The sequence below is a fragment of the Paramisgurnus dabryanus genome, chromosome 8 (genome assembly GCF_030506205.2).
Source record: "Paramisgurnus dabryanus chromosome 8, PD_genome_1.1, whole genome shotgun sequence".
Lineage (NCBI taxonomy): Eukaryota > Metazoa > Chordata > Actinopteri > Cypriniformes > Cobitidae > Paramisgurnus > Paramisgurnus dabryanus.
In genome coordinates this window covers 25,023,845-25,035,890 of record NC_133344.1, presented here as the reverse complement: position 1 = coordinate 25,035,890, position 12,046 = coordinate 25,023,845, and the positions used below count along the sequence as shown (strand labels likewise).

At 37.4% G+C, this 12,046-nt stretch overlaps 2 protein-coding genes across 2 annotated transcripts in view; one reads left to right on the top strand and one right to left on the bottom strand.

The window, feature by feature from the left end:
* Positions 1-12,046, bottom strand: part of drc12 (dynein regulatory complex subunit 12 homolog) — a 45,506-nt gene that overhangs the window by 18,004 nt on the left and 15,456 nt on the right. The window lies entirely within an intron of this gene.
* The window catches only part of grik4 (glutamate receptor, ionotropic, kainate 4), a 381,199-nt gene that overhangs the window by 359,776 nt on the left and 9,377 nt on the right, over positions 1-12,046 (top strand). Inside the window, exons 15-17 of the mRNA XM_065281202.2 lie at positions 4,555-4,664; positions 5,838-6,011; positions 9,643-9,808. Of these exons, the coding sequence (XP_065137274.1) occupies positions 4,555-4,664; positions 5,838-6,011; positions 9,643-9,808 (450 nt within the window). The remainder of the gene's footprint in view (positions 1-4,554; positions 4,665-5,837; positions 6,012-9,642; positions 9,809-12,046) is intronic.

Below are 12,046 nucleotides of genomic sequence, written 5' to 3'. Positions count from 1 at the left end.
CTGTACAAGTAGTTCAAACTTATATAATTTATAGAATGTAATGTAATGCAATCATAATTGACATATAATACTGAAAGCTTCATTTTTAACACTTCACTTACTGTATAATATGTATATGATTTTTTTTTTTTCTATTGAATTGCAATTCTGCTTCCTTTAATTCAAATTCGAATTGTAATTCTCTATCCTGTTTTGACATCAATTCAAATTCAAATTCAAGAATTTAATTGGAGTTCAGGAGTCATTCTCAATTCAATTCTGAATTGTGCACAAGCCCGTAATTCATCCCAAAAATGTTCTGTCCACACCAAACTCGCTCATCCATGTCTTTATGGACCTTGCTTTGTGCACTGGTGCATAGTCATGTTGGAACATGAAGGGGCCATCCCCAAACTGTTCCCACAAAGTTGGGAGCTAAAATTGTCCAAAATGTCTTGGTGTGATGAAGCATTATGAGTTCCTTTACTGGAAGTGATTGGAACACCTGTATCAATGATTTGGAGGGGTGTCTCAAAACTTTTGGCAATATAGTTTACCTGTATTGCCAATAACCCCAATATCAAAATACATGATTATCGAAATTGTGTTAAAACTACACTACAAAATGGTACAAAAGTTGTCACTGGGATGCACGGTACCTTTTAACTCTTTCCCCGCCAGCGTTTTTTAAAAGTTGCCAGCCAGTGCCAACATTTTTCATGATTTTCACAAAAGTTGAATGCCTTCAGGAAAATGTTCTTCTTTACAGATATAAATGTACAATATATCAAGAACAGACCCTCTGCTTTCAAACAAAAAAAGTATAACCCTACCTTGATTAGTTCTCTTCTTATCACCTTTCAAATATGGGTAGGTTTCTTCAAAAACACCAAATTTTTTTGACAAAAAGCTGAGATAATTGCATAATCATCTTTTAAATAATTTTAATAGAGATCAGATTCAGAGCGATCCTCAAAACATACACGGACATACAGCTGTTTGCTGTAGGGCGATACTTCCAGGTTTTGTAGTTGTGGAAGAGCTCAACCTGATGGATAATAGCGGTATTACGGATTGCCAGAAATAATCATCTTTGGCAGGGAAGCGTTTTCTCTTAATTGACGAGTTAACTAGTCAATGGCGGGGAAAGAGTTAAAAAGGACCTTTAAGATACCAGTGTGTACCTTTTATGTACCAATGTGTATCTTTGAGATACCAATATGCACATTTTAGGTACAAAAGTGTACTTTTTAAAAGGTACCACACCGGTGACAACGTTTGTACCTTCTTGTAACTTTCTTTCTGAGACATATAATGATATAATGTATATTTTTTGCCTTGATATCTACAATGTTTACAAAAAGTCTTTATTCCCCTATACACTTGTCTTTTGAGTATTCATTGACCTAAAAAAAAAACAATACTAAAGATAAATTTGACTGATAGCATTGTTTATTTCATTGTAAACATTGCAGTAGATATTGTGATAATATCGCTTTCGTGGGTTAACCATGTAGTAAGAATCTGATATTGTTACAGCTCTTTTTTTACATATTTAAGGCAATCAAACTTATTTTCCACATAACCTTTGATAACGTTTTGACAACAAATTCCCAGTTAAGAATCAAAAATTGTCTGTAGGCATTAAAAAAATGGTCCGTGAGCCTCTTGAGTACTGCGCCATAGAAGTGAAGAAGCTGGGTGTGGTTGAAGATGAAGTAACTCATTAGTACAATGAATTCATTAGATAGTACAGAGAGCAGTTGAAAATCCCCAGCTGGCGTAGAGCAGGAGTGTGTGTATGTGTGTGTGTGTGTATAATGAGATGAAAGATATCAGTATGTATGGAGAAAGACAAAAAACATCTGCCCCTCACTACATAAAACAGTCTTCTCACTCTGGGTACATTTCTTCACTGTGCCTGTCCAGCTGTGACAAGACCGTGTTCCCAGTGGCCACACGTTTTTCAATGTGTCAGGGTCTGTTAAAGAGTCTTCTTCCCCTCTGTGGCTTTGAACTCCCTCAACTAACCACTGAGCTTTTGTATAATACAGCCTTCAAACACTACACATGACACAGACCTGTTGATTCCATGCATGTACTACAAAACCACTCCTTTACAAAAACATGGATGTGTTCCAGTAGCTGAATTGGTGAGCATCGCATTAGCAGCTCGAAAGTGTGAAGGCTCGATCACAGGGAATACGAATACTATAAAATGTATAGCTTGAAGTCTGTTTGGTTAAAAGCGTCTACCAAACGTGTAAATATAAAGGACAGTCGATTTGCAATCATCATATAGTGGAGCTTAACTGTCAAGCAAGTATGAATCATCTCCACGGACGATTCCTTCTGCGCATGCCCTGGCTCCAAACTGACGTTTTTACTTAACATGGCGCTGATCATGTTCAGACATTTTTGGCTTCAACTCATTACAATGGAAGGAGGCGACGTCTCGTTGTCCATCTTTTTTTTACGTGTAAACAGATGCGCGGGCAACACAATGCTTCTGGGCTACATACTACATTCTCCTGTAGGCGCATACGCGACCAATATACGCAGGGTTTCAAAAATCCAGCTGTGTGCGTACAGTATGTGACGAAATGATGACGAAAATTGTGTCACGGGCACTGTACGCGGACCCTTGCGTACACCTAAAAAATTGACTATACTTCGGCCTTTACAGTGCATTCAACGTATGCATTTTAGCAGTATGTGTGTTCCCTGGGAAACAAAGTCATGACCTGTGCATTGTTAACGCATTTACCAATTAAGCTACAGGAAAACCTGTATGCATAATCCATAGCACGTTTGTCAAATTTGTTAGGATTTGTATCCTTACTCCACATGTGCTGACAGTTCTGCATTCATTTAATTCAATGTGTAGTGCAAATGTTAATGAGGACCTAGTTAACTAGATACAAGGAGTCCTGGTGTGAATGGCTGGTTTGTAGCAGAATGGGAGGTGATATAAGCCCCCTTATAAGCGTCACCATCCGCTTTCTGCATCGACTGCACTGTGAGTTTATTTTGACAGCCTTATGCAGCAGCACTTGTCTTGGTGAGAGAAACTTTTATTTCATGCCAACAAGTCAGAAACAAGAACTTACATAACACCACAGAGACCATAGAGGCGAGTAGAGAAAGAACTGCCCCCCGCTACTCCGCTATCTTTAAATGAAGAAAAATCTAGGTGCTCATTTGTTAAATAAAGAGAAGTTTTGCATCCGAGGGTGTTATGCGTGCAAAACAAGCTGTTCTCATGTGTGTATGACCTGTGTTCACCTCCCAAAGTGCCAAGCGTGCATTAATAACACATTAGCTGTCATTTTCGCTATTCTGTGCCGTTTCTGCCGTACATAATGTTGATTGTGCTTTTGTGTAAACCTCAAAATTGAATTTAGAGAGGGGCTGTAAACAAGTCAGTTTCGAGCGGATTGCAGAGAGCCAGCGGCACAGTTACAGTTCCCCCCTGTGAGCTCTATCCGCAAGTACCGCTTGCTCCTAGTCACGATACAATTATCTCCTCAAATCTCACACGATTGCTAGCGCACACGCTCCATCTCGCACATACAGGCTCTAGGCACGGTCCAATTTTCTCAATCCCTTGACTCCGGCATCACTAAGTTAGAGTAGGAATGGATCACTATGCTTGACTGATCCTAACAACAACCGATTCGATGGGTGAAGTTGACTGTTTAGAAATATTTTGGCTTTTATATTTTTAGCAGGGGTGCAGCAACCATGTATGCTGACATGACAGTGTACAGTCTTATAAAAAATAAAGGTGCTAAACATGGTGATGCATAAAGATCTGCTCAATTAAATGAGTCCCAAATAAAGTTTGTCCCATTGCACCAAATCTTCCTAAGGATTGATTGGTTACATTTGAATCGCTTCCACCATGATTTCATAGTGTGCCAGTATATAACAAAGACAGGCCTGCTTCAAATGATCACTGTAATTATAGCTTTTGTGTCCAGCTCAACAGCAATGGCGTTCAATTGCACTAATATGGAGATGATTGCAGACACATTAATGAATTTTCAAGCCTGCTGCGAGCTAGATAGTGAAATAATTACTCATTCTGCAGCCTATTAAGCTTCGTTTTTGTGGTCCGAGGCAAATAGTGCTTTAAATGATGTGTGATGTTTGATATTTGCTTTGCCACATTGTAAAAAGTGCCTGTATCCATTGCTGCCACCGTTCACAGATTCACAATGCGCTGTGTAAATAGATTGCCCTTCGTCTTTTCACACCAAGTTCCTTCCTGATAAGAGGCTGTTAAGTTGTTGCTGACCAATGATTGTCAATGTACCTCCAGGAGAGCTAATTGGATTTGACTATTGTGTACAGAATCGGCTCCGTGTTCTGTTCCGGCAGGTATCGGATCTCCCGAGTTTGCCAAAATAGTTAGCAGACAGAAAATCAAGCACTTTGTTTGTATGTCAGCTACGAACAAAGCAGCTTTTAACTCCCTAAATCCTTTTAATTTAGTACTTTATATACTGATACCAAATGATCTTCTGATGCCAGTTCCGATGCCTTGACGTTGACTCTGTGCTTGTTTTATAGGGAAGAAGACCGGGGTATTTCTCTTTTTTGGATCCGTTCTCTCCAGGGGTTTGGCTTTTCATGTTGTTGGCTTACCTGGCAGTCAGCTGTGTGCTATTTTTGGTGGCAAGGTAAATACTCAGCTCCACACTGACACCTGGAGGACTTTATTAGAGGTAACACCAGCCTAATAGCGTATCAGACATAATTTGCATTCACATGAAAACTGCCATTAGTTCTGATCCAGGCTGGTTTATGTCGAACAGCATAGGCCTACTAAAATATAACTGTAAACATGTTGTTTTCATGAAAAAGGATTGGGTTGCTGGAGGACGGTTGGGTGAAATGTTGTTGTTAAAGGATCAAGATCCTTTATTGGTCCTAAAACAACATTACAATCAAATACCCTTGAGCCGAAACCTGTAACCATAAAATCAGATTGATGGTTGATGCCGTTATAGGATGCATTTGTAGATGCTTTATATTATTAGTAACTTTATACTATATTAGCTTTGCATTGATTTCTGAAAGAAATCCTCACATTTTCATATTGATTTTCCCAGCATTCTATATAAAACAGGGCCATTTTGTTAGTGTAATAGTCAGTGCTGTCCCATCACATTAAAAGGGGACGTATCGTGAAAATCTGACTTTTTCCATGTTTAAGTGCTATAATTGGGTCCCCAGTGCTTCTATCAACCTACAAAATAATAACAACCCAGTAACTTGGTTTGCATATGAAAGCATATGAAAAATAGCTCATTGAAATTTGGCTCCCCTTGTGATGTCAGAAGGGGATAATACCACCCCTTAATCTCCACTGGCAGACGGCACTGGCATTTAGTGCACAGATTAACTCATTTGCATTTTAAAGGACACACCCAAAACCGCAATTTTTTCCTCACACCTACAAAGTGGCAATTTTAACACATTATAATGAATTATCGATATGGTTTTGTTTTTAGCTGAAACACCAAAGATTTATTTTACATTTTAAAAAAGTCTTGTGAAATGTCACCTTTAAACAAATTCATTTCTTAAATAATTTTAAACAATTCAATGAATTGCATATTGTGGCACATTTGTTATTAAACTATGATCTGTGTTAGGATTTCTGTATTGTGTTGATAATTTAAAAAAAGCTGTAATGTGGGGTTGTCGCACACCTTTAAAGAATAACTCATGATGTGTGCTGCTTTGTTCAGTGCATTTCAATCATAACTAGGCCTCACTTAATGCTTTGCTATAACTGTAAAAATGTTCCTGGCAATGTGATGTTTACTTTATGCTTATCTGGCATACAGGTTAACACCCTACGAGTGGTACAATCCTCATCCCTGCCTGAAGGGGCGCTGTAGCCTGCTCATTAACCAGTATTCACTGGGTAACAGTTTCTGGTTTCCTGTGGGAGGGTTTATGCAGCAAGGCTCAACCATTGCACCAAGAGCCCTGTCCACACGCTGCGTCAGTGGAGTATGGTAAGATCGTAAACCACGGCTACTCTAGTAAAACCATGGTTACCACAAATAACCATGGTTTTCAAAAACCACAGTTGAACCATGATTAGTGTAGTAACACCATGGTTTTGCTAATTGTCAATACACCAAAAAACCATGGTTACTACACTTTTACCACAATAAAACCATGTTTAATTTTCGTAACCAACTGCACTACGTTGTAAAATTTTACACTGCAAAAATGATTTTCAAGTAAAAATCTCTAAAAATTCTTAAAGCAGACATATCATGCTTTTAAATCTGTCCTTTTTACATATAAATAATCTATTTGTGGTCTATGTAAAGCGAAACTGCAATGCTTGGGTCTGAATTCCTCATTATTATAGCCCCACAGGCCCCCTTTCTACCCCTTTTCTGATGTGCATCTGAGAGCAACTCGTTTTGGTACTGTCTTTTTAAATGCACGTCATACCCTGCCCCCTCTCCAGGTTGCAGAGGTGACACTCGGTTAAACTCCACCCCGTTCGGCCATTTTTGTAGTTTTATAGCAGAGATACGATTATCTAGCTGCACAGAAACTTTTTATTTACTCGTTATTCACAAAATGTCAACAACGGAAGACTTGTCCATCCAGCCTTATATGTTCGCGCCAGAGTCGGAAACGGACTGAGAGGAAAATGAAGACGACGAACCTGCAGAACAACGTCTTCATATGGAGGTATCGCAATGGTGTGAGGCTGCAGCCTCCGGAGGTCGCATATCTAGGCTGCATACGTCATCAAGACGGTCTTATTTCAGAATATTAACAATTATAAAGTTTACTATTATTCTTAGTTAATCGTAAGTTGTTGTAATATGCTCATGACTTGCAAATGTGATGCTCAGTTAACTTAAACCAGGCTTGATGGCCAAAAGCGATCTCCGCAGGCTGCAGCCTTCGGAGTGAGAAACAGCACTGCTAAACCATGACCACCGTGTACTTTACTTTTTTCCTTTAAGTTATAAACTGCTTACCGAAGTGCTCTGCTCGTCGTCTCCAAAGAAAGAAGTAATTGACCCCTCAATCAGACGAAGTCTATCGGCAAATCCTTCTTTATACTGGCGGAGATTGGTGAAGTAGTTATCCTTAAAGTGCCTCGGGCACACAAAAATGACTTTACCCACAGATGTGAGTACATTTCTTCTCTCTCGTAACTTCTGCATCCTTGAGCTTGGACTACAATATCGCAGCGAGAAATATAAAATGGCGGATTGCTCGTAGTGTTGGGCTGGAAGTCGATGTCCTTATTTAGCAGTTCCGCTGCAAATACTGTGACGTAATTGTTCAAAAAACGTAATAGATAATAGAAAAATCAGAACCGGTTGGAAAATATGACCAAAACAGAATATAAAGATATCAACAAAGCACCTGAAGAGACTAATTTCAACTTTTATGTACTTATAAACACTACAAATATACAACAAAATGCATTTAAGAGCCAAGAAAGTGGATTTAGCATGATATGTCTCCTTTAAATTAAGATGCTTTTTCTTGATGAACAAAACGACACAAGAAAATAGGTCTAGTTTTTAGACCAAAAATATCAAATTTAAGTGATTTTGTGCATAAAACAAGCAAAAAAATCTGCCAATGGGGTAAGCAAAAAATCATGAAAATTTTTCTTAAACACTAAATTCAAGAAAAATTCTCTTATATTTTTGGTCTAAAAACTAGACTTATTTTCTTGGGTTGTTTGCTCCTCAGGAAAATATATCTTAATTTAAGATATTTTTTAGATATTTTACTGATATTTGCAGTGTACATGTTTTGTTTAATTCAAATTCTAAGTTTGCGATTGTTTTATATCAAGAATTTTCTTGTGGGGGGGCATGAAGGGATGTACCCTACACAAGGGGGACGCACAACAAAAGTTTTGAGATCCACTGTCATACAACAATTAATTAAAGTCACTTTAGGGTTAGTTTTAAGTCGTTTTGTACGTGTTTGTGAACATACATGCACACAAGGTATAGGTTATTTGACTTGTATGTGTACACAAACATTCGACGCATGCGCATTGTGACAAAATGCAATGGACCTCCTGGGCTACATACTATTCTCCTGAAGGCGCATGCGCATGTGCAACCAATGCGTACAATGTACACAGGGTTTAATAAATCCGGTAGGGTGTGTACAACCCTCGCACACTCTTCTGATTGCGTCACGCGCCCTGTACGCGGGCCCTTTGTACACTATAATACACTATATAGACTATAATTCAACCTTGAGCCTCAAACATCATGCCCATGGACCATTGGCTGGACGTCTGATGCGTATGGCACACTTAACTCATCCTCTGATTGGTTTAATTATATAGGATTTCCAGGAGATGTGTGTGTTGTGCTCTTTAAAGTCGCCATGAAAATAAAATGAAAAACTGTCATTTGTTTTGGAATTTTGTGGTATTTTTTTATAAATGACTTATCTGTGAGCTTCATTATTCTTTAAAAATTCAAGTACTCTCATAATCTTTTATCAAAAACGCAAATCTCCTCCCCTCCTCAAACTGATCTCTCTTTACTTCCACTCATATGGTATGCCAGTTGGGCGGGGTCTGGGAGAAGATCGCTGCGATTAGCAATTAGCAACACGACCCAACTACAAATTATCCAATCAGATCTCGATGGACAAATTCAAATCCAGCCCTGCCTTATTTCAATTCAGAAGCTGGTTTCACTCGGATACACGTCACCCTGTGGAAAATAAGGGAATCAATACTTCCCTTTCATGGCGACTTTAACGGTCCGCCAGGAAACAGCACAAAGTCTTCTGGTTGAAGAAAAAAGCTGTCATGTTTACATTGGTGACAATGCTTCATCAATATCGAATAAACGCTGCATTTTTTAAAGTATGCAAGGTTCATGGCTTAAAGTCTTTAAAAATGTGTTTTGCTTGAAGCATTTGATGGAATCTAAAAGAGATATTTTAACGTATTTGCCATTGTTGTTATAAACTTTAGAGACGTTTGTGAATTAATGATGGTTGCGTAATGGTATGTAATTGTGGAGACATTTCCACGCCCCTGAAAATGACACGGCATAAAGCCCAACATGATTAGTCATATGGACTCTTGGGCGCTCCTTGACATTCAAAGCGGCCATGGTTCCCCGACCTTCAGTATTTGGTTTCTTAATCTAAAAAAACTTTTTTAAGCTACAGCTACTGCGCTTGCATTTCTGTAACCGAACTGTGTTATCTATAATCTTTGCTTTAATTTAAACATATTTGAACTCGGAAATCAAACTAGTTAAGAATCACAGTTTCTTTTATACTACTTTATCTCATCAAAGATTTTGACTACTCTGATCTTACTGTCTTCAGCTGTGTATAGTAGATAAAAGTCATACACACTGCTCTCACTTGCACTCTGTTTTTCTGGTGCGCTATTGTACTGTCATTTATGTAGGCCTTATCGGATGCAACACGCAGAGGTCAGTGAAAAATGAAAGAAAGCTATTTTTGAGTATTCAGGATGGATGCCGTATTCAGAGAAGTCTTTCAACTTCTCATTCAGATGCAGAGCTCACAGTAGCTCAGAAGTCTCTTTGATGTCGGGGTCAGCGCCGCTTCTCTATTCTGTGCCTTGTGTCTAAAGCTGGCATGTCGTTCCAGGTGGGCCTTCACCTTGATCATCATCTCTTCGTACACAGCCAACCTGGCAGCCTTTCTCACCGTACAGAGGATGGAGGTGCCCATCGAGTCTGTGGATGATCTGGCTGACCAGACCGCCATTGAATACGGCACCATGCACGGTGGCTCCACCATGACCTTCTTCCAGGTGAGTCCTCCAAGGACGGATATATGAAGGTATATTTGGTGCAAAACAACTGCACACCTGTGACAGTGGAATTTGTATTTGTAGAGATTATCCACACATGTGTATCAGTAAATTTGAAGTCACAGATGAAGAGTTGCAAACTTGTAGATTTTTTTTCTTTCCCTCAAATACAACACAACAGTTACACATTCACAAATCCTTCAGTGCAGCTGCACAAATCCCATTTTACAAATCACAGATTACGAAACTCACAAGTTCACATTTTTTGCTACAATTGCTGCAGTAAATATGGTGCAAAACCTACTTGAACACCTGCATCAAAGTATGTGAAGTCACACACAAATTTTGTACATTCGCAAATCAGTTTGTGCATCTGTGCGATGAGAGTTGCATGTGTGTAAAAAAAATTTTTCACAAATTTTTTTTTATTTTTGAAATATTTTCTAGCACAAACACAAGTACATAAATACTACTGCTTGAATCTGCTGCTTCAAGTTTCAAACACTCTTTTTCGTGTGCTCTCTGTTTTGCACCAATTATCTCGAGATAAGTGGTGCGAAAGTTATTTGTATACCTGTAGGCTATGTTCAGCACTTCCCACCAGGTGGCGCCCGACACTCACTGAAGCAGAGTTTATTAATTACCAGCAATGTTTCAGCAAGGTAAATTGCCTTTATCAAGGTATTATTTTCACCAAGTGGAGAACAATATAAATGGGAGTGCTAATTATACACAGATGAAGGTAATTACATACAATATTCCAATGATTCATTAGTAAACAAAATATAAGTTCCATAAATCTCAAACCATCAATATAAGTAGATTAAAAAATACAAGCAGCAAATACACACATAGGCCTACATATACCTAATAGGCTTTAATATACCTAAAAGGCCTCCTGTCTAAGTAAAAATTGGTCCAACTCACCTCACCTTCTAGATGAAAATACCCTCTCAATTCCTATATACAATAATGAAGTTATAGGATGATTAAGTTAAACAAAATGCAGTTGTAGCACTTATGTCACTGCAATCGTAATAACTATGCTACTGGACCAGTTCTAGGTTCGTTGAGTGGTGTATGTTATATTAGAAAAGACACATGAGACATGAAAACTTATATAAATTAATTAGCAGTTTACTGAACAGGAATACAAATGGAATAGGTAAGTTAGTAAGATAAATAGAATAATTAGATAAATATATCAATATAGATGATTCAATAAATATATCAATAAATGTTTACCGTACAAAATTTAGATCAATAAATAATCAATAAATATTTACAGTAAAAGATGTGTCAATAAATAATCAATGTAAATCAATAAATAATCAATAAATGTTTATAGTAAAAGATGTATGTCAATAAATAATCAATAAATATTTACAGTACGATATGTATAATAAATAATTTTAAATCCTTTATATTTAATCTTTTCTTATTTAAATAAGTATAAATGGATTTAACTGGTTTAAGTATGGGTTTATTCTGGTTAGTTTTGTTCTTAGACCGGTCTATTAAATTTTAATCAGCTCTTTTAGAACAGTTGCTTTAACTATTTTTAAGCTATTTGTTTCTAGTTTTCTTTTGAGTTAACTCTTCTTTCTTTAAGGGAACAGGTAAGTATTTTAGCGTGCTTATGTTAGTGTGATTGTTTCACTTTACAGGGTCTAACTCTTTTTTGCAGGTAAAATGTAAGGATTTTAAATGTTTCTTTTGTTTGTGCAATTGCTATTAGAAAAATACATATGGACCTTGGTATTTATAAAATCCTCTGTACGGCCCTGCTCATGACAATAAGAATCCACTCTCAATAGTGTATGACGAGCTGTAGGTTTTTTAATCGGATCCCAATGTAAAAAATTACAAGCTACCCACAAGTCTAAAAAGCTGATTTGATTTGGGTTAGCATCCAGGGTAAATGTTAAGAAATCAGAACAACTGTTTAGATAATAATAAAAACAATTTAGTTGTTCAGTTACCCGATTCAAAAAGACAGAAATAATCATCCAAATTAGTATATTAGAAGAAAAAGCATGTATCTTAGTTAAATGTAGGCCTATGTGTGTATTTGCTGCTTGTATTTTTTAATCTACTTATATTGATGGTTTGAGATTTATGGAACTTATATTTTGTTTACTAATGAATCATTGGAATATTGTATGTAATTACCTTCATCTGTGTATAATTAGCACTCCCATTTATATTGTTCTCCACTTGGTGAAAATAATACCTTGA